We start from the raw sequence: 16,116 nt of genomic DNA, 5'->3' as shown, positions 1-16,116 counted from the left end.
AACACAATGGAAGTCATTTTATTTGCTTATTGATTGAATGTATAGTCAATGTTCCACACATATAATAGAATGTAAGCCCCATGACAGCAGGAACTTTGTTTGGTTACCATTATAAATCCAGTGGCTAGCACAAAAGATGCTCAATAAATATGTGTTTAATGTAAAGGAATAAATAAGGAGCTGGGTGTGGTGGCTCACACCTGTAATCTCAGTACTTGGGAGGCTGAGGCAGAAGGATTGCTTGAGACCAGGGGTTCAAGACTAACTTGGGCAACATAGCAAGATACCCATCTCCACAAAAAAATTCAAAGAATTAGAGGGCATGGTGATGTAGTCCCAGCTACTAAGGAAGCTGAGATGGGAGGATTGCTTGAGCCCATGAGTTTGGAGTTGCTGCAAGCTATGATCGCATCACCGCATTTCAGCCTGGGTGAACGCCTGAGACCTGTCTCTAAAAAAAAACTAAACAAAACAAACAAAAATGTAACTCCAGACAACTGATATTTGCAAATAAAAGATGAAAAGCAGAGAAGTTAAATGGGGCCACAAGACAAAATGCTTTGAATAGCAAGTTAAGTACCTTAGCATTAAAATGGTTTTCAGCATTGAAGTCACTCAAGGTTTTGTGGGCCAAGAAAACAACATTATCAGATATGCAGTTTAGAAAAGTAAAAGTCAATGTTGTTCAGGAACAAACTGAAAAGGGTGGGGGAGGCTAGAGGTGATGCCAGATAGAAGCAATTTCAGTAGTTCAGGTGAAAGATGATGGAGCCCAACTGAGAGCAGAGAGGAGGAAATGTGTTTAAAGAACGTCAGAGGTAGCTGGTGACAAGTAGATTTGGGTAGACAAAAAATAAAGAGGAACCAAAGATCAAAAGAAATACACGCAGCCATTTCTGGCAAGTGTTTATAAGATTCTAATGAATAGCAAAGCATGTTTCAAAAACATAAATACATTAGAAAATGGTTTTATAAGTCCAGCCAGTATTCTTCCCTTAAAGTAATCACATATGCAACTTGCATTCCTTAGTGTCCGAAACACTGGAGACTAAGGTTCCAATAACCAAATTCAAAAGGAGTTATGAGGTGTTAGGATTTGTGTATAAGAGATGTGGTTAGATGAAGCCCCCTCATATGGTTTGGCTGTGTCCTCACCCAAATCTCATCCTGAATCCCCACGTGTTGTGGGAGGGACCCAGTGGGAGTTAATTGAATCATGGGGGCAGGTCTTTCCCATGCTGTTCTCATGATAGTGAGTAAGTCTCATGAGATCCAACCATTTTAAAAAGCAGAGTTTCCCTGCACAAGCTCTCTTCTCTCTTCCCTGCCACCATGTAAGATGTGACTTGCTCCTCCTTGCCTTCTGCCATGATTATGAGGCCTCCCAGCCATGTGGAACTGTGAGTGAATTAAACCTCTTTCCTTTATAATTACCCAGTTTCGGGTATGTCTTTATCAGCAGCATGAAAATGGACTAACATCCTTACCTCCCCACACTTCCTGTTGGTTCTGTTTCTCTGGAGAGCCCTAATAAAACAGCTTTAAGTCAACTGGGTTCCTCCTTTTTTGGAGTAAAGATATATATCTTTATATAATATAAAGATATAAGTCTTTATACATATATGAATATATACATATCTTTTAATATACGAATATATATCTTTATATATGGATCTATCTCTCTATATATGATATATTTTTGTTCTGTTGTTCTTAAATTGTCTTTTCTTCCTAATTAGACAATAAGGAGCAACACCATCACTTAAAATCCTTGTCTCTTCCCCTCATCAGTTCACAGTTCCTGCTAGGTGCTCAAAATACATTTGCTGAGTAGGTGAGAAACAAGAAAGCTACTATGAGAATGTACCTGCAACTCTCTAAGAGCCTAGTTAGACAGATGTATCATACTTCCCTAGGAGACAGAGAAAAGTTTTGTTGATTGAATAAAGGTTTCCACATGGGAAATTGATTACCATGTATTGTAAATCCTCCCAATATGCCCAACTCAGCCCTCCATCTCATATAAGGTAATATTTTGGCTCTGTAACTCATGATTTGGTAAACTTGTGATTATTTACATGATACACTGTATTTTTCATCATTTATGCACATCAATTCTAAGTGATGACACTATTCTGTGACCTCCCAAGTGTTTTCCCTAACACTTTTATAAAATCTTTCCACCTCCAGGGCCACTTACATCATACTTTCAGGTTCTACTGCACAAGCACCAACTGCTTTTGTAACATTCACAAGAAGAGCTTGGTTGATTCCAACAAGGAGGTTCACAAGTGGTTGAATGCCACCACATTTCCGGACAATGACGCGGTTTTCATGTTCTTGGCAGCATTCTCCCAAGGCCCCAACCACATTCACAAGTACTTCTTCAGGCTGATCTGTTGAAAGTCCCACCAAGGTTTCAATGACTTTGTATTCCCGAAACCTAAGTTCATCATAAGAAAGAGAGAGAGAGAATTGTTTTTTGTATAAGGTTAGCTAAAAATTACTAAATGTTCATTTAATCCTTACAACAACTCAATTATGCAAATATTATTTAATCCCCATTACTGGATGGTTAATCTGAAGCTTGGTAAATAGTAGAGCTGACATCTACACCCAGCCATCTGCTCCAGACCTGTGCCCTTAATCACCATGCAGTACAGCCTCTAAGAAAACCACAGCTTCTTCTAAACCTGAGGGTCTAAGATTCCACTCTACTAGTGTTTTTTTTCCCCCTATCTTCCAGAGACTACTTTACCTGAATGAAGTCTTTTAAATGTTTTATAAAAATAAATTATATGTTATATATTTTTTGTTTTCAAATGCATCAAACATGGCTCTATTGTACCTATTTGGATTTAATAGGTCTCTTGAAATGAGTAGTAGCTTGTGCTACTCGGATAAAAAAAAAAGTCACTCTCAAGTATCTTCCATATTAACCACTAATACATTTTAGTCATAAAATTTCACTCTGATATATATGTATATGTGTATGTGTGCATATATATACAAATACACACACACACATCAAAAGTAAGCATGCTACATAAAGGCAAATATTTGAAAATTACTAGTTTCTATACAGAACATTTTCCCTTTCTAATAAATTTCAGCAGTATTTAAGTACCATGATGCAGTTTTTAATTAAGATAAAAGTTCCATTAGCCAAGGTTACTTTTAATCTAGCCATGTCTTCACTATGCCTTATTTATTAAGTCAACTTATTTTGTGTTAAATGGTCGGGATGTGAATTTCTTGTTAAAGGAAATAATCAGATGGAGTCAAGGAGAAGCTGCCTCAGTTTTGTAAACTGTCAAAAATAGGAAGAGATAGATTAGAAAATTAAAATAAATCAAATGGTCATAAAGTTTATACTTTAAAATCAAATCCGATGAAATCATGTTTGAAAATGACCACTCTTTAAAGAGTAACTGGTTAGTTGACATTTGGCTGATTCCTCTTGTTTATCTTTAGAAAAGGAAAAAGAATAAAATCACTTCCATCTCTAAAGATTCCATGGGAAATCCACCCATCCTCCTTGATAGATTCCCACAGAAAATATCAAAGATATTTCTAATTCAAATGGCTGCCCATATGCAAAATAGAGAGATCATGTCAGCAAGCCTCTTAGTGCCACTGAGGCAAAGAAAAAGTCATTGCCAGGTGGTGGGCAATTTCTATTCTTTTCTTTTCTATTCCAAAAATCCCTTCATTCAGCTAACTTCATCCAGAATATACATCTACGACTAACATTAGAATCAATTCCTTACTAGAATGGCATTAAATGACAAGAAGGTGTTTCAGAAGCCATATCTTCATTTCAGAATATTAAGCGCCTTCTCTTACTTGGTCACATTCTCTTTGCTGATGGAACATTTCCATATTGCCCCCGTGACAGCAGCTAACCTCTCTTTATTGTCAGTGTTATTGAGTAGACTGGCCAAGGGCTTAAGTCCTCCGTGCAGCCTAACGAGGTCTCGGGTTTCCTTATCTTCAGCACACTGCACAAAAAGTCAAATCAGAGGCTGTCAGTGATCAAGGAATATCAAGCTTTCGATGACTGCTAAAAAGGCTGACATTCTAGTAGGTATGAAACTTCTTTCTAGAGAGATCATTTTCTAAAGATGCCTCCAAGTAAAACATAAAATATAATTCGTCTTTCTACTGGTAACTTTCTGACAGTATGTCTCTCCCTTTATGTGGCTTTGGGAATGGACAGCAGTTTCTATGTACTTGGCAATTCTCCCAAGCCAGTTTTGAGATGGCCTGAGCATCTCTTGAGGCGAAGGTCAGTGAAAAACCTACAACTCCACTGGCAAGGAATGGGGGATTTCTGCAGTGATGCAACTCAGAGTCTTGGGAAAATGTAGTAGAGAAAACAGATGAGTGAAAGGGATTTGGTCAGCTCTTCAATGGCCCCTGAAATCTAGAGACAAATATATTTTCTTTTTTTTGAGACAGAGTCTCACTCTGTCACCTAAGCTGGAGTACAGTGGCATGATCTCAACACATTGCAACCTCCACCTCCTGGGTTCAGGTGATTAGAGACAAATAATTTCTCCAAGCAAGTTTCTATGCCCAGAGCAGTGGGTGATATCAATACTACCTGACATTTTATTCAAATATGCTTATCCATGTTTGTCATCCTTTGAAATAAATATTTCCCACACAGATGGTCTCAACTGATCATTCTTCCCGGGCTCTAAAGCCAACAGATGATACAATTAGCAGAGACTTGGCTATTACTCCAAGTGCACAGTTGTTTTTTGATGCCATGAGATGCAGATGTGTCATGTGTCACCCATGGAGGCCACTAGAAGAAATCCTCATCACAATGCACCATACAGGCACCTGCCATGTTTATCCTCTACATGTGATTTTCTATTCTGGATTAGAGGCACCTCCTAAAAATTAATCCCTATTTCTAATCAACTCAGTGGTTACTCCGATGAGGCATATATACAAATATGTACAAGTCAGGGCCATATATGATTGTTATGGGCCAAATTGTGTCCCCTCAAAAGTCACATATAGAGGTTTTTTGTTTTTTGTTTTTCAGATCAAGGTGCTCTCTGTTGCCCAGGCTGGAGTACAGTGGCACAATCTCAGCTAACTGCAACCTCTACCTCCTGGGTTCAAGTGATTCTCGTGCCTCCGCCTCCAGAGTAGCTGGGATGACACCACCATAACTGGCCAATTGTTTTTGTATTTTTAGTAGAGATGGGGTTTCGCCATGTTGGCCAGGCTGGTCTCGAACTCCTGACCTCAGGTAATCCGCACACCTCGGCCTCTCAAAATGCTGGGACTACAGGCTTGAGCCACCATGCCTGGCCCATATATTGAAGTCTTAATTCCCAATACCTCAGAATGTGACTGTATTTGGAGACAGAGTTTTTAAAGAGGTTATTAAGGCTAAAGGACCTCTTCAAAATTACTTGGGTAGTCCCTGCTCCAATAGGACTGCTGTCCGAGGGGAGACGATGACACTGGCATATACTAAGGAAAGACAGTAGGAGGACACAGGGAAAAGGCAGCCATCTACAAGCTGAGGAGAGAGGCCTCAGAAGAAACTAACTTTGGTCTGAGACTTCTAGCCTCCAGGGCTGCGAGGAAATAAATTTCGGCTGTTCAAGCCACCCAGTCTGTGGTATTTTGTTATGGCAGCCCTCCCTCACAACCTAATACAATTCTCTACTGAAATGAATCCCTGTATCTTTTTTTTTTTTTTTTTTTTTTTTTTTTTTGAGACAGAGTCTCATCTCAGGCTAGAGTCCAGTGGCGTGATCTCGGCTCACTGCAACCTCCATCTCCCGGGTTCAAGTGATTCTCCTGCCTCAGCTTCCTGAGTAACTGGGATTATAGGCACACACAACCACACCCAGCTAATTTTTGTATTTTTAGTGGAGACAGGGTTTCACCATGTTGGCCAGGCAGGTCTTGAACCCCTGACCTCAAGTGATCCGCCCATCTCAGCCCCCAAAGTGCTGGGAATAGAGGGATTACAGGGATTACAGGGCCGCGTCCAGCTCCTTGTATCTTTTTGGTATACTCTCTGATTATGCACATCTTAATTGCATTCCTCTAGCAAATCCACTGTGATTAGGTAGAAGCAGACGTGCACAGGAACCAGCCATCCACAACTTTGTCAAGGCCATGTTTCTCCCTTTACCATTCTAATCTGTTTTCTGGTATACTATGAAGTGTACCATACACAAAAAGTTAGTGTAGATTACAATAAGTAAACCAGTAAAAAGACAAAACAGGAACACACACACACACATACCCATTCCTCTGGCTAGTCTTGGTAGGAGATAAATGCCACAAGATTATTTAAACAAGACATATTAAAAGCAATATAGAAGCACCATGTACTTATTTATGTATTTTCCACTAAGTACATTATTTTAGGAGACAAAGACGCATATGTGTCTTCTAGAAACAAATTGTCACAGATGTCAAAGCAGGTTTCTCTGACTTATACAAGTTGTCTGTCATTACCACAGGACAATGGTTCTTAGACCTAACTGTGTATGAAAATCCAATGGGGTACTTGTTAAAAATGCAGACTGGGCACGGTGGCTCATGCCTGTAATCCCAGCACTTTGGGAGGCTGAGGAGGGAGAATCACTTGAAGCCAGGGGTTTGAGAGCAGCCTGGGCAACATAGAGAGATCACTGTCTCAGAAAAAATAAAAATAAAGAACATTAGCGAGACATGGTGGTAAATGCTCTAGTGTGCGCTACTTGGGAGGCAGAGATGGGAGGATCACTTCAGCCAGGAGATTGAAGTGACAGTGAGCTATAATTGTGCCATTACCCTCCAGCCTGGGCAACAGAGCAAGACCCTATCTCTAAAAAAAAAAAATTAAAACTTAAAGAAAAAATAACTAAATAAAGTGCAGATTCCCGAGTCCCATTCTCACAGAAGGAAACCACATGGTTAGAAAACTACCTTAAACTATGTGAGAAAGAATGCCAACAACCGCTGGAAGAGTTCATCGCACCTGGTAAATGGCCATGGCGCAGTGCTCCTGCAGCTCCTCGTTCTCACTACTTAGGTTCTTGACAAGGTTTTCAATGATCCTTTCTGCTTTGATTGCAGCCCGGTAGTTTTCCTAGGAATAAAAACCTACGTATTTATGTGTCTAAGGCATGAATATAAGTATCTGTTTACATTTAGTAATAAACATGCTGAACAAACTTTCTTAGGAAATAATCACCAAAGAAAATACATATATCTTATTGATATCCCTACATCAATAAGAGAATTAACTGAATTAATATATGTGTGTGTGTATATATATATAGTGTGTAGATATATATGTCAGCATATATATGTGTGATATATATATGTCAGTATATGTGAGATATATAAATACATACGTATGTGTGTGTATATATATATATCACAGATATTGATTTAATTAATGTCCTATCAGTTGGATCTTCTCTTTCTCACAGAATGCTGACTTCCTAAAAAAAAAATGTCCTTGAGCCATCAAGATAACCTTAAAAACAACTTTTGGACTAAAGAAAGTCAAGTTGAGAAGGCAAGGGAGCAGAACTGGCATGAGTACCTCTGATGCACACTCTTGCAATGTCCCCACCACCGGAATTAGCATGTTTTCATGAGAAGTCTTCAGCAGCCGAGCCAACAGAGGAATGCCCCCAGCTTTGCGGATGGCTTCTTTATTCGTATGACTCTTACTGCAGCTCCACAGGGCCAGTGCCCCGCAGCGAGCCACTTCCACATCTCTGGCCTCATACAGACTCGATTGGGCAGGTTTTGTGGAATCATGTGCACAGTCCAGTAGAGCAACCTACAATAATAGATAAATCCAATGTTCATGGAAATCTTAAAAAGAACATTTAAGTCATTCTTCAATAGCTACAGGGTTGCTTACCAAGCTCACCTCCATCAAAAACAAGAATGCTTTAAAAAATCAATTTTCATACTCCATAGCAGCCAGGGAAAGCAAACAAACAAAACCCTACAAAAAAACTTTCCTCCAGATTTGGGAGCTTATACATTTCCTTCCCACAAGAAATGTAAGCCCACCAAGATAGTATTTTCTTAACATGGCTCTAATATTTACATTAATCATATTTGTAAACCACATCCTCAGCCCAAACATCTCAGAAAACCAGCTTCCCTAAAACCATCAGCACTTTCTAAGGAGAAATGAATGGACTATACACTCTTAAAGCCACAAGACCTGACCAGGAACAGTGGTTGATGCCTGTAATCCCAACACTTTAGGAGGCCGAGGTGGGAGGATCATTTGAGGCCAGGAATTAGAGACCAGCCTGAACAACATAGCAAGATCCTGTTTCTACCAAAAAAAAAAAAAAAAAAAAAAAAAAAAAAAAAAAAAAAAAACGCTGGATGCATGCCTGTAGTCCCAGCTACTCAGAAGGCTGAGGTGGGAGGACTGTTTGGGCCCAGGAGTTCAAGTCTGCAGTGAGTTATGATATCAACACTGCACTCCAGCCTGGGCAACAAAGCAAGATCCTACCTCCAAAAACAAACAAACAAACAAACAACAACAACAACAACAAAAACATGAGATCTCTTTGGAGGACACAGCCTACCTCATATGCTACCGAAACCAACCAAACCAAACAGCACAACTGCTAGCATCCAGTTTTTTTCTTTACAATAACTAAAGTCACTGAAGAGCTTAAGGGAAAGGCAATTTACTACAAGAATTAAGCAGTATGTCAGGTTGCCCCACGGAAGAGGGAAGCCAGACCTCCCTAGAGCTGTGATTGGCTGTCAGCCATCCTTGCAGGCTCACTGTCTCTATCTGGGGCTTGGGAGCAATCATCTATGCATGTCTACTCCATTATTCTCTCCCTGAAGGTCAAATTCCACAGATACTGCCCATAACCATCAATCTCAAATTTATAAGGGAATAATAGCCCAGGCTAGGTAGAGTCTCTCAATTCCAATTCCAAGTTCCTGGGAGAGAGATCCAGTGGGACTGGCTTGAGTCAGGTGGAAACTCCTGGTCTAATTAGTTATGGCCCCAGGAAAGACGGGGATGGTGGTACGGAGGCTTCCAGGTACTGACTGCAGATGGAATAGCAACGTGGGAAAAACTCTAAGACCGTGGGATTGAACACAGATGCACAACAATAAATGATGCAGTATGGAAATGCTCAGAAAGCCCGTACCATTTGTGACTGTTTTGGAACTGCGTGGTGGTTAGGAGGTGCTCCTCACAATCTTTGCCTTCCAAAAAGTTATTCCTTGATTTAACCCACTGCCACTATGACCAGCACGACTGGCTGATTCACCAAAAAGTGGTTAAATAATTGTCTTACTTGTTTTGATGAATCTTTCTTAAATGTATGTATAGATCATAGTCATTTCAATGAATTTTTTTTTTTTTTTTGGAGATGGAGTCTTGCTTTGTCACCCAGGCTGGAGTGCAGTGGCATGATCTCAGCTCACTGCAAGCTCCACCTCCTGGGTTCACACCATCCTCCTGCCTCAGCCTCCCGAGTAGCTGGGACTACAGGCGCCCGCCACAATGCCCAGCTAATTTTTTGTATTTTTAGTAGAGACGGGGTTTCACTGTGTTAGCCAGGATGGTCTCGATCTCCTGACCTCGTGATCCACCTGCCTCAGCCTCCCAAAATGCTGGGATTACAGGCGTGAGCCACCGTGCTCGGCCTTCAATTTTTAATGTTGGATGTGTTGGGGTCTTCATTTAGAAGTCTGGTGATACTTTTGTGACCAGAAAAATGCCATAGGAACTTAATTCTTGTTTATATCAGTTAGTCTATTAGGAAAACTGGTTTTGTTACATCTTGTTTTGCTTAAAGTCACAATTTTTAAGAACCTGTTGATATTGCATGAAGACTTACTGTACTAGGTTCTTGAATGTGACGCATAAAACATATTTTATATTACATTATCCATTCTTATAATGTAATGGGAGTAGTGTCAGTAGACAGTCACATCAACCTGCCAAATTGTTTCATTATTTAAGCAGAATAATGATAATCATAGCAATAATTACATTTTCTGTACCATTTTAATGAAAATTTTCAAACAGAAAAGCTTAAAGAACTATACAATGATTGCACACAAACCTCCCTACATCCACCACCTGGAGTCTCTAATTAACATTCTGCCACATTCGTTTTATTACATATTTCACCATCTATTCATCCATCTACCCAACCGTAAGTCTATCTTATTTTTGAAACAAATACATGTATAGTGCTTTATAGATGGCAAGTGAAAACACAGAATGTCTTTTGGAAAGTTTCTGAACACATTTTTCAGCGTACCTATTTACATTAAAATTCATATTTACCCAACGGGTATTTATTAACCCTTTATATGGGTAAGGTACTGGGCTAAGTGCTGTGAAAGACACTAGGATGAATAAGGCCTGTCACTTAAAGTGCAGAAGTGGAAACAATACAGTAAGGTAACAGCTCTGGGTGAGACACAAGATCTATTGATCCTTACTAAGAAGGTGAAAACATGTTGACTTTTTAAAGATCTTTCCTAATGATGGCAAAGGTGGTAAGCAGGGTTCTCGTATTTTTCTTTTGATGCCAGCTATTGAGAAAATCATTTTTTCTGATTATAAAAGCAAGACTTAGACCAAGAAGACAAATTGGCAAATGTAGAAAAGCAGGCAGAAAAATCAGTCATTGATTCAGAGAAAACTCCGAAGAGCAATTTGTGTGCTTATTTCCAGTGGGTTTTTTTTTCTGCACTGGTGGGTACATCTTTAAAAATTGGGATCATAGATAACAACAGTTTTTAATCCTGTCATAATTTTATACAATATTAAATATTATACATTTTATTCCTTGCTATTAAATATACTTTCAGGCTGGGTGCAATGGCTCACGCCTGTAATCCCAGCACTTTGGGAGGCCAAGGCAGGCAGATTGCCTGAGCTCAGGAGTTCAAGACCAGCCTGACCAATATAGTGAAACCCCATCTCTACTAAAAATAAAAAAATTGGCCGGGCTTGGTGGCATGCACCTATAGTCTCAGCTACTCAGGGGCTGAGAGAGGAAAATTGCTTGAACCCCAGAGGCGGAGGATGCAGTGAGCCAAGATCGTGCCACTGCACGCCAGCCTGGGCAATAGAGTGAGACTCCATCCATCTCAAAATAATAATAAATAAATAAACTTTCAACACACAATAATGATAGCTATCTCTACAGACGTTTCTCATGGACACACTGCAGACTATTTTACGGAGCACATACTGCTAAACACCCAGGTTGTTTTCAGTTCTCAGTCTTCTAACAATGAGATGAACAAGAGCCTGCAGCTCTGACTGTCTCCTTGGAAGACAGTTCTCCCAGTAAGGTCATATCAGAGGCCATGGGCCACCAGTAAGACTTACACATACAAGGCAAATTGGCAAATGCAGAAAAATAGGAAGAAAAATCAGATATGTCTTCTCCTGAGAGCAATTTTGTGTGTTTATTTCTAGTGGATTTACTTTTTATAGTGGTGGGTAGATCTTTAAAAAGTGGCATCGTAGGCCAGGCATGGTGGCTCATGCCTGTAATCCCAGCACTTTGAGAAGCCAAGGCAGGTGGATCACTTGAGGTGATCTATCTCTACTAAAAATACAAAAATTAGCCAGGCATGGTGGCAGGTGGCTATAATCCCAGCTGCTTGGGAGGCTGAGGCAAGAGAATTGCTTGAACTTGGGAGGCTGAGGTTGCAGTGAGCCAAGATGGCACCACTGCCCTCCAGCCTGAGCCACAGAAGTGAGACTGTCAAGAAAAAAAAAAAAAAAAAAAAAAAATTGCATCATAGTTGTCAACAACTTTTAAGTTGTAAAGTTCTTGACGTTTTAAAGTTTTCAGCTTTCCACCGAGCAGCAGGTCTCACTATCTCTTAGCTCCCCTGCATCTACACATGAATGCATTCCTACCAATGTACCATAGGTGGTGACATGTTCCAAAGAGTTACATCTGCTTTAAAACTTTCCTATTTATTTGAAAAATGAGTTTGAAGATGTTTTTGTTTTGGACACTCACTAATATAAAATATGCAAAAATAATTCTTAAGGACAAGTGATACAGACAGAAGGCTCCCAGAACACACTCTCGTGGCTATGGAAAGTTCAGTGTGGCCAGAAGGGACAGCAAGGAGCTGTGTGCGGTGGCGGCTGGCACTCAATGACGATGATGATGTCAGGGCTACTCACCAGTTTGGTGATACCCCCGTGCTGCCTCACCACCCGCCGTGCTCTTTTAAACTTGGCGACATTCGCAATAGTCTCGGCTGCCAAACATTTCAGACTCTTGTGTGGAGAATCAAGTATATTCACCATAATTGGTAAGCCCCCAAGGTCAACAATATTACGTCTGATTTGAGGATTATCACTGATTTCCTTCAGTATTTTTAATGAACCAATCTGCATGAGAAAAAAAAAAAAAGATGAGTGGTGAATATGTAACCCGTGCTATGTTTTTAAAAATTCCGAGTCTACCTAAAATCTTTCCCCAGTTAAGCTTTTTAAGAAATAGTTTCCATTCCCAGAGGTTACACACATCCAGCATATTATCTTTCATTTAAGTAAACAATCCTCATTCAGGAAGCATGAGAGGGGAATGGAGAAGAGCAAAAGAAAGAAGAAAAGCAGAGAAAAGAGAAAGTGCGTGAATAGAATTAGCAGGTCATCAGCAATAACAGCAGATAAAGACAAGAACCAGGCAGCGAGGAATGGCAGAAACCTAGAGCTAAGAAGAGAGCTGCAGGAAGGTGGGAACAAGACTCCACATCCAAGGTGACAGAGCCACTCACCTTACATTTGACTTCATCGGTTTCAAGCAAATTTATCAGCACTTCCAGGCCTCCAACGTCTCTGATGGCCAACTGGCAGGTTTCTTGAGCTAAGTTGAAATCCCTCATTGAACACAACGCAATCACTGTAGCTGTCTGATTTCCTCCCTATAAAGATACAATGCCAGAGAAAGGTTAAGTAACACCACGTTCCCATAGAAATGCACTAAGTAGTTATGAATCCATGAACTAGAAAACGTGTCTCTGAGTGGGCTAGAATTTGTTAAATGAATTGGGTGGAGCTGAAGCTTGGAAAAGCTGTACAGAGCATCATAAAACATTGTTCCAAGAGTCAACATTTAAAAACGGGCTGTCTCCTTTAAACAGCTGTAACATCAGGCAGTATCACCTATTAAAGAGAGTCATGGGGCCAGTCTTGACTCTTATCAGCTGGTTGATAAGAGTTCTGGCATCAGCACTGAAGTAGCTCATCACACACAAAAGCCAAGAAGGCTGTTCATTTTTGTAAAAGGTCCTGGTAATAGACAAGCCTTTGATCCCTGCTTCAAACATAGTACCAATGTTTTAAGGGAAGACACTTTAAATTATGTTTATTTGCACTTAGTAAGCATTATATTTCCACTATCTACTTGTATATATATAATTAGGTATACAAATAGATCATATATATAATAGATAAGGTAAACATAATCTATTTTGTAAATTTATTCATTATCTACTACCCATTATCTATTGTATAATTTTAAAATACATTTTTAAATATACAAAATATTGTACATTATGTTTATACAGAAATTTAAAAATTTAAATATATTACACATAATATATAAATATAAAAAATATAAACATAAAAATGTATATTTCTATATATAAATAGATAATACATAATAGGCTTAGAACAGATCATGGAAGTTACATGCCAGCTGTCAAACTCCCTCCTCCATAGTACAAGCTTGTGCATGTGCAAATCTTCTTGTGAATTCAACATAAAAGGTTAATTTTTAATTTTTTAAAATTTATATATAATAGTTGTACATATTTTGGGGGTACATGTGATATTCTGATGCATGTATAAATTGTGTAGTGATCAAATCAGGATAATTGAGATATTTATCACCTTAAACACCTATCTTTTTTTTATGATGGCAACTTTACAATTTCTCTCTTCTAGCTGTTTTGAAATACATAATAAGTTATTCTTAACTATAATTTCTTTACTGTACTATAATAGGGAACTTGAACTTAGTTATACTATCTCACTGTACTTTGTACCTCTTAGCCAATTTATCTTCATCTCTTCATACCATGTCTTATACATAATAGGGTTAGCACAGAAAATGGAAATTACATACAAGCTTCTCTCCTTCATATCACACTTGTACATATATGCACACCTTCTTGTGAATTCAACACAAGACTTTTAAAATAAGAAACCGAAATGGGATTATTAGAGGATCCCAAGTGAAGACAGAAAGATTTAGATGTCAGTCTTTCTTCTTACTCCTTTTAAGAAAATTTCTTCTTGCCTCTAGAAATGTCCTCAACAACTGTCCCATGAAGATGTCACTGACAATTTCCATTCCCCACATGAATGCTCCCAATGGATGCACCAGGCTGTCCTGTACATTCACGATTAAGTTCAGAATGACAAGAGCCTTAATTTTACTATTTACACGTAAATAAGTCATGTTCTTACAGCTCTTAGTGTCTTTTCTGCTTCCCATCAAGGAGAAAAGTTACCGTCACCAATACCACCAATTTTCATACAGTTGGTTTTAAAATAATGAAATTTTAAAATCCTCTCTTTATAACTGTCAGGTTCATAAACTCCCATGTTTGGGTGCACGTGGCTCCCATAAGCCAATACTTCAATTTCCTCTTTTAAAAAACAAAAAGCAGATATTTTATAAGCCATAAAGAAGAAGCTAGTCTGAGTGTGGAGGCATGCACCTGTAATCTCAGCTACTCAGAAGGCTGTGGTAGAGGGATCGCTTGAGCCTGGGAGTTGGAGGCTGCAGTGATCTATGATCACACCACCACACTTGAGCCTGGGCAACAGAGTGAGACTCTGTCTCTAAAAATAAATTTTTAAAAATAATGATAATAAAGGAGAATCTACATGCTAACCATAATTAATTAAAGGAAATTAAATCAGCACAAAAAGACAGAAAAAAGAAAATAAGAAAAACAATTCATTTGAATAAAGCTCTTTTTTTTTTCCTTTCTGAATTTAAATGGTTAAAAGGAGCCAGAAACCTACCCAGGAGTGTCTGAAGGAGCAGAGCAGGGTTCCTATATTAAGGGTTTGGAAATCCAAACCAAGTACTTCAGCAAGAGAGAGTCTTTAAGCAGAGGCTTCAGACTTAAGCATGACTAGAAAGTGCAAGAAGACATGGAACAGTGTGTCATGCCTTGGTTAAGCCAAGAACCTCCTCCTGCCCCAGGTCCACTCGGTGAAGAAGACTGTCCCATCCTGACACTCTTAATTGCACGTGCTGAGGACTTGCTTGACTGCTATTCTTGCATTACAATGTTTTCTTTGGTAGCAATTTTCGGGCTTATACACTCAGCATAATCTTTGTTTCCTATTTCAAGTTGTCTTAATTTTTCTCTTCTAGACAATTTCCCCATCTTTTGAGCTTTGTTTCATTACTTTTACTATAATCAATGACATAAATTCTTAAAGGCCATTTAATTGCAGCAGATGTCCCAAAGGTAAGAGTTTATAGCTTTCTGAATTATCTCCAGGCTAATTTGGAATGCAAAAGACTGACAATTTACAGTTATCATCAAGAAGTTAGACCCTTATAGAAAAAAAATTCTGTAAATCATCAGCTTTTTTTCTGAAAATCTGGAAACATATTCATAGGCTTGAGGGATTTTTTTAGAACAGTTTTATATTAGGGAAAGTTAGTTTTTCCACATTTCAGGATTTAGTTCTACTCTTGTCACTGACCACACTCCCAAAAGGATTATAAATCTTTCAGAATGAATACCAGAGGACAGGAGCCAAAATATTCAACATACAGAGCCACAAATGTTAGCCAATTGCTATTCTTTAAATACCAGCTATGTCAAAGGATTTTTGAATGTTTGTTCCACTTTGTTCGGATGCCATAAATATCGAACTGAGAAGAAACCATGCAAATACACTCCTTTTTCAATTAAATCTCCCCTGAGAACATAATTATTTACCAATACTTATTTTCACATTTTATCATGCATTTGCATTTCTGAGGTTTTAAGAGCTGGAGAAAATACAGTAAAATATGATTTTACTAGCTTCTGAAGGGCTTCGAAAAATGCTTCCAATAAGTG

At 38.9% G+C, this 16,116-nt stretch overlaps 1 protein-coding gene across 3 annotated transcripts in view; it reads right to left on the bottom strand.

The window, feature by feature from the left end:
• ARMC4 (armadillo repeat containing 4) overlaps positions 1 to 16,116 on the bottom strand; it is a 204,268-nt gene that overhangs the window by 132,704 nt on the left and 55,448 nt on the right. For all 3 annotated transcript variants that reach the window (XM_010381410.2, XM_010381409.2, XM_030940847.1), the window contains 6 exons: positions 12,799 to 12,945; positions 12,200 to 12,409; positions 7,577 to 7,819; positions 7,004 to 7,114; positions 3,847 to 4,001; positions 2,201 to 2,443 (listed from right to left, as the gene is read on the bottom strand). In XM_010381410.2, coding sequence (XP_010379712.1) covers positions 2,201 to 2,443; positions 3,847 to 4,001; positions 7,004 to 7,114; positions 7,577 to 7,819; positions 12,200 to 12,409; positions 12,799 to 12,945 — 1,109 coding nt within the window. The remainder of the gene's footprint in view (positions 1 to 2,200; positions 2,444 to 3,846; positions 4,002 to 7,003; positions 7,115 to 7,576; positions 7,820 to 12,199; positions 12,410 to 12,798; positions 12,946 to 16,116) is intronic.

The sequence above is a fragment of the Rhinopithecus roxellana genome, chromosome 11 (assembly GCF_007565055.1).
Source record: "Rhinopithecus roxellana isolate Shanxi Qingling chromosome 11, ASM756505v1, whole genome shotgun sequence".
Lineage (NCBI taxonomy): Eukaryota > Metazoa > Chordata > Mammalia > Primates > Cercopithecidae > Rhinopithecus > Rhinopithecus roxellana.
This window is presented reverse-complemented; position numbering and strand designations above follow the sequence as displayed.